At 50.1% G+C, this 9,533-nt stretch overlaps 1 protein-coding gene across 1 annotated transcript; it reads right to left on the minus strand.

Annotated features, from left to right (window-relative positions):
* Positions 1-368: 368 nt before the first annotated feature.
* On the minus strand, positions 369-9,304 carry PROK1 (prokineticin 1). The gene is made up of 3 exons (XM_003810659.6): positions 9,135-9,304; positions 6,338-6,463; positions 369-4,185 (listed from the first exon to the last, which is right to left on the minus strand). The coding sequence occupies exons 1-3, from the start codon at positions 9,204-9,206 to the stop codon at positions 4,066-4,068; spliced, it is 318 nt and encodes a 105-aa protein (XP_003810707.1). The 5' UTR covers positions 9,207-9,304; the 3' UTR covers positions 369-4,065.
* Positions 9,305-9,533: the final 229 nt, after the last annotated feature.

The raw sequence follows: 9,533 nt of genomic DNA on the forward strand, positions 1-9,533 counted from the left end.
GAAGCTGTGAGAGGGGATGCCCTCAGCCTTTCCTAAAATCCCAGCAGGAAGAGGACAGCAGCTCCGAAGAAAGAAGTGTCCAGGATAGCACAGGGCCCAAGTAGCAATTAAGCATTTTTCGTGTGGTCCATAGGGTGGCAGACTTCTTTCCACAAACAGAAGTGCCGTCCCTCTAAACCTGTTACTAAGACTAATGTTTGAGGATAGCTGCAGAATGGTCCCTATCTGCTTTGAGGAGTGGCCTCTGAGTCGCCCATCTTTTCCACTTCAGCTCCCCTGTGCTGTCCCCACTTTAACCACTAGATGGTAGCAGACACCACCAGTTGGTGAGGAAAGTGTTGGTGCCAAATAGGAGGTAAAGGCTGCAATTGAAGGCTCCTCCCTATCTTGAAGCTATGTCAGTTTCATCTGTTTCTAATTTAATTTAATTGCATCTAATTCATTTTTTTATAGGTACATTCTTATAAGTAAATTATTTTTATATTTATGAAGAACATATTCCTGAATATAAAGAATACTCACAAATGTATTCTTCTTAACCCCCCGAGCCTCTCCTTTCTCTGCCCTTTTGTCTTCAGTAATAGGAATGGGGACCAATTCTACATTCCTCAAAATTCGGATAATAAGAAATGAGAATGGTCTCTACAAAAAAATAAAAATAAAAATTAGGCAGGCTTGGCCAGGTACAGTGGCTCATGCCTATAATCCCAGCGCTTTGGGAGTCCGAGGCAGGCAGATCACTTGAGGCCAGGAGTTCAAGACCAGCCTGGACAACATGGCTAAACCCCATCTCTACTAAAAATACAAAAATTAGCTAGGCATGGTAGTGTGTGCCTGTAATCTCAGCTACTTGGGAGGCTGAGGCACGAGAATCACTGGAGCTCAGGAGACAGAGGCTGCAATGAGCTGAGATCGTGCCACTGCACTCCAGCCTGGGCAAGAGCGAGACTCTGTCTCAAGAAAAAAAAAAAAATTAGCCAGGCTTGCTGGCACAAAGCTATGATCCTAGCCACTCAGAAGCCTGAGGCCAGAGGATCGCTTGAACCCAGGACATCAAGGCTGCAGTGAGCTATAACCGTGCCACTGCACTGTAGCCTGGGTGACAGAGAAAGACCCTGTCTCAAAAAAAAAAGAAAATGCATTGATTCTTAACCTTTCCAGTGGGTATGACATACAATTCCAAACTGCATATCAGGATTTGCATAATGGGCCAGGTGCAGTGGCTCACGCCTGTAATCCCCTTGGGAGGCCAAGGCAGAAGGATTGCTTGAGCCCAGGAGTTTGAAACCAGCCTGGGCAGCATAGTGAGACCCCCCCCTCTACAAAAAAAAGAAAAATTAGCCAAGCATAGTGGCACATGCTTGTAGTCCCAGCTACTTAGGAGGCTGAGGTGGGAGGATCGTTTGAGCCCAGGAGTTCAAGGCTGCAGTGATCTATGATCATGCTCCTGTACTCCAGCCTGAATGACGGAAAGAGACCCTCTCTCTCTCTCTCTATCTTTTTTTTTTTTTTTTTTTTTTTTGAGACGGAGTCTCACTCTGTAGCCCAGGCTGGAGTGCAGTGGCGCAATCTCGACTCACTGCAAGCTCCGCCTTCCGGGTTCACGCCATTCTCCTGCATCAGCCTCCCGAGTAGCTGGGACTACAGGCACCTGCCACCACACCTGGCTAATTTTTTGTATTTTTAGTAGAGACGGGGTTTCACCGTGTTAGCCAGGATGGTCTCGATCTCCTGACCTCGTGATCCACCCGCCTCGGCCTCCCAAAGTGCTGGGATTACAGGCGTGAGCCACCGTGCCCAGCCCCCTCTCTCTCTTAAAAAACAGAAAAGAAAATATGAAAATGGGTCCAATTAGTAGGTTGGTGCAAAAGTAATTGTGGTTTTCCACTACTTTTAATGGCAAAACTGCAATTACTTTTGCACCACCCTAATAGATTACGCAGCAGCAACGGCATATTAGTGAGCACCATGGGGTGTCCTGGTGCCTGCAGCCACCTTTGCCTGCCCTCCGCTGCTCTGAGACAAGAACTTGCCTCATCCAGGATGGCTCTGCTTGCAGGGAGGGTCACAATTTAGAAAGGGCTCCACAAAAGTCCACCAGGCAGCAGTCAATGGTACCTCGAGAAAAGCTATGAATGTCAAAGGACAAGCCATGGTCAAAATGGAATCCTGGACGTGGAAGGGAACTTTATATCCAGGACCTGAGCCTGAAACCAAGGGAGAAAGCGACTCAAGGGCTGCAAGAAGGTCCCAAGTCACCACAGCAGGTGACAATGTCCATAAAAGGAGACAAAAACAAAAACAAAAAAAAACAAAAAAACAAAGAAAGGACCCTGTGGGGGCCTGGCCTGGCTTAAGTGGGTCCTGGAGTAAAGACTGTCCTGGGCATCCCCTGAGCAGGGAGGGTTGATGGATGGAGAACACACGCAGAGCCAGCCCTCTAGGCCTCAGCAACCATAGTCGTCTTCCTGGAGGCTTCTAAGAAATAGAATGGAACACGATGTGCTTTCCTATTGTATGTTACATTTTTCTAGACTAAAAATTGAGGAGCAGAGGAGACAGCGAGACCAGGAAGCTACATTTAGAGGAGACTCCCAGCCTCTGGGTTAAGATGGAGGGCTCACGTCCTTGCCAGCTCCATCAGTAATGTGGATTTCTTCACTCCAGGCACACAGTGGCCTGGTGGGGTCAAATATTTAACCTAAAACAAATGGGACCAAATTTCAAAAATGAGAGTTGCAGCTGGTCCCTGCTAAGCAATCTCAGCAATGGAATCTTTCCAGCCCATGTCAGCTCACAGCCCGTTCCTGCCCCCAACCCTTCTGAGCAGCGCACCACCTGCCCAGAGCCCACGAGCCTGCCTCTTATCCTTTCTTCAAAAAGACCCTGAAATCCACTCTCTCCAAAAAAGAGACCCTGGTGGGGTTGGGGAGGGGAGGAACACCAGTCACACCCCTCCCCAACCTGGACACAACCTGGTCCTTGCCTTCCTCCCCAGGTTGCCACAGAGGCATAGGCCCTGGCTGAAACCAACAGCAGGAATACCACGCCACACATCTCAGTTCAGTTGGTGCTTTTATTCTAAAGCCAGCAGGTTGGTGTGTAGTTGCCTCCCTGGTCTGAATCAGTGCCCCTTTCAGCCCCTGCCCTGCTCCCTGTCCCTTGCTCCCACCCCAATCTGGACAGAGGACTGCCCTCCTCAAAGTCACCAACCTGCTCTCAGGGCTGATCCTTGGAAAGGAGTTGTTTAAGGAAACACCCTAATTGCCTTCTAATATGTCAATATCAGATTAGATTGAACCACCACCATTTGCATTTTAATGGAAAAGCTGTGGGAATTGGGGGCTTCAGTGGTTAACTGGTAAAGTGTGGTAAGAGGGGGCCTCAGAGGCATGACAATTCTGGCAGAAGGTCACAGGTCACAGGTCACAAGCCACAGGCTGGCTGGGACCAGAGTCTTCAGGGGGCTGATCGACCTCCCTGGGCTCCCTACACCTGCCTTGGGGTGACTGTCTGCTGCCCTCTGGGAAGAGCCAATCTTGAGTCTGTGGTCTGAAACTAAGGAGTTAACCAATCGAGGGAAGATGAACTACCTACAAATTGGTCCTCACAGACCTCACGTGAAGGGCCTGAGGGTCAGGCCAGGACCTGGGACTCTGAGCAATGCACCCAAGAGCCTGTGCCCAGGAATGTCTAATTCAGACCGAGGGATACATGTGGGGAGAGGGGCAGGGCCCAGGAAAGAGAGCGGGTCACCTGGGGAGGGGAGGGGGAATGTCCTTTCTGCCATTTACCACCTCTCTGGCAGCCTGAGCAGGGAAGAGAACCAGGCTGGCCACCTTTCACACCACAGCCTCAAGCTGTGACATCCTCAGGCCAGCCTGGGGACCATGTCATGATGGGAGGTATGTCTGTCTGTGTGCATATGTGCGTACTAGGCAAGAGAGATCAGGGTAGTCAGTGTAGGGACTGGGAGAGTCATGGGAGCTGGGTTGCATGGCAGAAATAAAAATCCAGGCTGTGCTCAGGTAAAGGATGGTGGGTATCCTGAGACCAGGCAAGCGCCTAAAAATTGATGTTCTTCAAGTCCATGGAGCAGCGGTACCTGCCGTCCGGGAACCTGGAGCACAGCAGGTTGGGCAAGCAAGGACAGGTGTGGTGCTTGCGTTTCCTGAAGAAGGGGACCTAAGGAGAGAAGAAATCAACACCTTCACCAAAGGGAGGTAGGTGGGCCTCCTGGCAGCAGTCTCTGCTCAGCCCAGCACTGGCAAATGTCTCACCCCCACACCCTAGCCCACTTCTCCACTGCACCTAGCACAACAATAATAGCAATTAGAGATGAGGAAACCGAGGTACGGTGTGGCTAAGCAATACGCCAAGATCACACAGCTAATTTGTGGAGGAGCTAGGATTTGCACCCAGGCTACCTGGCTCTGGAGACTCAGCACACATGTGCCTGCACACACACACACACACACACACGCACACACATGTCCATTGATTGAATGTTTGTTGCTCATCCATTATGGGCTCAACACCATGGTGGGTGCTGCAAGTGCAGCCGTGAATAGGACAGCCACCATCTCTGCCCTGACTCACACCCCAGAGGCGTGCTAAACCAATGGGGTATCCTCAGGGAGGAGTTAGGAGCATGGGCCCATTGTCAGACTGCCTGGGTTCAAATCCCAGGTCTACCACTTCCCAGCTGTGTGATAATCAGCAAATCATTTGGCCTCTCTGTGCCTCAGCTTTATCATTTGTAAAATGGTTTAATAATAGCAACTACCACATGTGGTTATAAAGAGGTTAAAATAACAAAAAGCACCCAGTATGAAGGGTGGCATACAGGAAGCACTCAGCATTAGTTTTTTTCACCACTGTTGTCTGTATTGGGAATATGGATCTGGAGCTGAACCACCTCACATTCCCCAAGGTTACAAGGACTGCCACATTGTCCTGCCTCGTTCACCACTCCCTAGCCCCTCTTCGTCCTGGGACAGGAGGTTGGACAGGGGCTGTGATTGGGAGAGAAACCGCTGGAGGATGCTCCGTGCCTAGAGATGAGCACCGAGCCAGGATGCAGGCAAGTCCCCGAAGAGCAGGAAACATGCCTGAGTCCAGGTGGAAGACAGCTGGTAAGCCTGAAAGCCTGTGTTCAGGAAGGTCTAATTCAGACAGAGGGGTACATGTAGGGAGAGGGGCAAGGCCCAGGGAGGAGAGCAAGTCACCTGAGAGCCTGTGGAAATGCCCTAATTGCCTTCTAATATGTCAATGTCAGACTAGATTGAACCACCACCATTTGCATTTTAATGAAAAAGCTGTGGGAATTGGGAGCTTCACTGGTTAACTGGTAAAGTGTGGTAAAGTGGCTCCAGAGAGGGAGAGCAGCAGGGAGGCTGTGGCTCCAGAGGACTCTGGACTGGGAGCTGGAGGTCAAGGAGTGGGAGCAAGGCAGGAGCTATGTACTTAGGCCACAAGAGAGAGTGACTTCTTAAAGTGGGCACCTCACTTGCCTCACTGTAGGCCTGACCAGGTGTGGAAGGCGATTTTGTGGGTCTACTTTTGTGTCCCCGAAGGGAAGTTCTTACAGAGCAAAGGGCATGTGAGATCCTTCCCAAATCTGAATTCATCAGATCCATAAGGGACATTAGAGGTAGTGAGTCTGCTCCACTCATCATATAAGTGTGGCCCGAGAGCACGTGAGGTAATTTGCCCAAGTCCACACAGCAAATTAGGGACTGGGAATGCCCAGCTTGTTTAACAGCCTATGAGATCAGTGGCACCCCTTCACCTGAGGCTGCCCCCCAAAAACAAGGAGGCAGTGCCCAACATCAGTGAGGTGTAACTAGAGGTGGCATCGGAAAACTGCAGTTCCAGTCCCAGCTCTGTCTCATTGGTTGTGTGCCTTAAGCAAGTCACATGACTTTGCTGTATGTCAGTTTCCTCAGCATTGCCCAGGGTTGCAGTGAGGATCAAATAAAGATCAGTGGTTCTCCAACCTGTGCTAGAAGTTTGTAGATGGATCATGTCAGGCCCTGTACAAATAAATGTACAAATGTGTTATCTGCAGGGCACTAAGTAAGGTGGATGCATGTTGGTGGCGGGGGCACAGCAACCCCATAGCCTTCTGCTTCCCCTTGGACATTCAGGGGCTGGATCAGGGCTGGATCAGCTGTCAGAGGAGGGTGAAGTCCTCTGGAGCCACAGCCTCCCTAGACTGCCTCTCTGGAGCCAGCCTCTCTAGCCTTCCTAGCTAGAGCAAGGCCCCAGGACATCACCCTCTGCTCCCCGCATGGCCCACCCACATATGTGCACCCATGCAGTGTCTGCAGAGTACCTTGTGGCTGCCGGGGTGGCACTCCTCGCCTTCTCGCCCCAGCGGGGTGCACATCCGCAGCCCTCGAAGCCACAGGCTGATGGCACAGCAGGTGCCTGCCCCACACTGGACATCCCGCTCACAGGCCTGTAGGAGGGAGAGAGAAGGGAACAGTTCATTAGTGCACCCAAGAGAAAGCAGAAGGGAAGGGTAGATCCAAAAAGCCCTTATCAGGATGGAGCAAGAAGAGGCTGAGAGTATCACCCCCGGCCTTAGCCTAACAGAACACCCTGGGCCACACTTTATTGCCTTGCTCCCCTCATGGGGAGGCTCAGGGCTCAGCGGGGCATTGGATCTGGATCTGAGGAACTTCCAAGCTCCTGGAGGCCACTCAGAAGGAAGACAGTCCTCCTTTTCTGACAAGGCTGGAGGTTAGAAGGCATTGCTTTTCTAGGGCTAAGTAGATGCTCAGTGGATGCTGGTGGAATTGAATTAATTAGAATTCTCAGAGGTGGGAGGGACCCTGATGGCCCAAATTCCTGGGTGGTCAGTACTGAGCTGCCTTGGACCAGGAGTCTCCAGCCCTGACTCTGCACTGTGGTCAGTCCCTCCCCTCTGCATGGAAGCACCCCCATCCTGGCCCTCAAGTGGCCCAGCCTCAGCCGAGGGGCCAGCACCCCAGTGAACAGGTGCCTCTCCCAGGGTTTCTCTACTGACTTCCATGATCCCCAGAGAGGATCGCAGAACAGGGGCTGAGCGGCCCTGCCTGGTTTGGGGAAGGTACCATTTGTAAAGAAGGCCACATTAAATAAGCTCACATTTAACGTGAGCCCACGTTAAATAAAAGCCAGAGCCAGGGAAGACAGAACTCTTAACTGCCCCAGACTCAGGTGGGGACCTGCTGAAGAAGCATCCACACTTGCCATTCTCAGAGATGCTATGTGGCTTTTCTGAGCTGAAATGCAAAGCTGGGCTTTGGATCACTCTTCTCCAATAAAAGCCTATGGGCACCTTCAGGCTGCTGTGTGGGACGTGGCAGGACCTGGAAGCCTCCTACTTGCTCAGACCCAAGAGGGAAAGAGTGGATGTCAGCTCCACAGATCATGCAGAGGAGTTACGGGTGGTGGGCACCCAGCTGTGCCTGTCTCCAGCCCAGCAAGGCCACATCTCACACCCAGCCAGGCTGCAAAAGCTTGGGGTTGGGGTAAAGGAAACCCCAGTCGACTCTTCTTCTCCCATAGAGGTGGGGCATCACTGTCCCACTCTTGGAAGAAGGATCATAAAGCCTTGGATGTGGGGACAGTTACAGTCCAGGGAGCAGGGGAGTGTAGAGGTGGTGGAGCCTGGGCTCCTGCTGAAAATCAGAAGTGAGACACCAGCAGGACATGGAGGATGTGGGGAGCCTGGGGGTTCCTGACTTCCCCTTACTGCCCTGTTCTCACCACTCACCTGTCTTTCCTGGGTTTCCCTCACCTAGGGAAAAGTGCTCTCTATTGTGCTTTTCACCGTGAAAATGTTTGCCTGCCGCTCTCAGATCTGTCTGCCCTGATGTTACTCTGGGCCAGTGCTGGAGCTGGCACGGGTGGTGAGGCAAGCCTGGCATCCAGGCCAACCATGCTGCTCCTGCCCTCACCGTGCAGCAGCCGGGGCTTCTCTCCATTGTTCTTGCCCTCCCAGATTTTCAAGCTACCCCATAGAAGGGCAGCCTACAGTGCAAACACTTCATTAGGTATAATTCTGCCTTCACAATTATTTTTATTTTTGCTTTGGATCTCAAAAGCATTTGACTCGCCTTTAATATTTGTTCTTTTGAACTCAGTGTTTTTCCTTTAAAAGAGAAAAGAAAGAATTTGTCCTTTCTGTGAATGGTAAAATTAACCCAATTCCAGGAATTGTTTGGCATTTCTCTACATTTCCACTATCCATGTAAAAAGCTGGTGGAGGCTGAACTAAAAGTTAGTTTCCCTGCTCCCCCGACCTTTTTCTTCCAGTGGATTTTATATGGAAAGCTCTCAGGTAAAGCATTGCTTTCTGCTTCAATAAGAATGGTCCTGCTACCATAACACATCATGTGCCCCTATTTGAAGGTGGTTTGAGGTAAAAGCAAACTTCTGAGAGAAAGCCATGATCTGAATATTTTGAACCAATTGTACAGTGCCCATATGCTGAACCTCTGCTTCTCTGCTTCGAGACTGGATTTCTACTTGTTATCTGGATGCTTGCTTTGGGGTACACTCAGCTGAATGTTAGTGTCACCCATATTTCTCTCAGAACTAACTAGGCAGGCACAGAGTGAAAGAGTTGCAAAGATATCCTTTCTAAGCAGAGGTTAAGTTTATACAATAGAAGTGTATAAGCTTACCACCTTTAATTAAGCTTACTGCCTTTAATTAAGTCAACATGCTATGTAAATTAATATTAATATTAATATGTGAATCAGGCCATAAATAAAAATTAAAATTCACACAAAAGATAAATTAAGGTTTGCCAATCCACTTTATAAAGGAATTCCTTATTACTTAATAGGAATCTTCATTTTACCAAAGGACTGAACTTCAAAATATTCAATGCTCTGCTAACACATTTAAAACAGGATTTGATTCATACACAGCTTCTCAAAAGCAGATCCCATTTAGTAGAGTGAGGTCTAACTAGTCTGAAAATCGCATGCAATCCCTTTAATGCATAATTCCCCATTCCCTTTGGTTCACACTGTGTTGAGCCAACAGAGCCTCCTGCATGGTTCCTGGGCTCACAACCCGTGCAGACCCTGACATCTTCCCAAAACCCAAGGCACAGAGAATGTTAGGCAACTTACCCCTGTGATCACAGCACAGTCAGACACAGTTACTAGGAGGAGCATGATTGAGACTCGCGTGGCACCTCTCATGGTCACTTGGGGTGAAGGCAAAACACTGCCTGCTTAGATGCCTCTCGCTTCCTCCCGCTCAGCCTTGTGCCTGGCAAGCTGGGGAGGCCAGGCTCTCCTGCATCCCCCGCCTCCTCCCAGATGTTTACACTCAGGATCCAGGGCTGCCTGTGGATGCCTCATCTCTGCTCTTCCCTTCTCCAACACCGATGTTACTCAGATGATCTCAGAAGCGAAGATGAGACCTGAATCTCTAACAACATCAAATCAACATCAAAACCAATAAAAATGGATACTTCGGGGGCTTTGACGGTTGCTCTAACTCTCCCAAGAACGCAGTGATTCAGA

Source organism: Pan paniscus, chromosome 1, assembly GCF_029289425.2.
Source record: "Pan paniscus chromosome 1, NHGRI_mPanPan1-v2.0_pri, whole genome shotgun sequence".
Classification (NCBI taxonomy): Eukaryota; Metazoa; Chordata; class Mammalia; order Primates; family Hominidae; genus Pan; species Pan paniscus.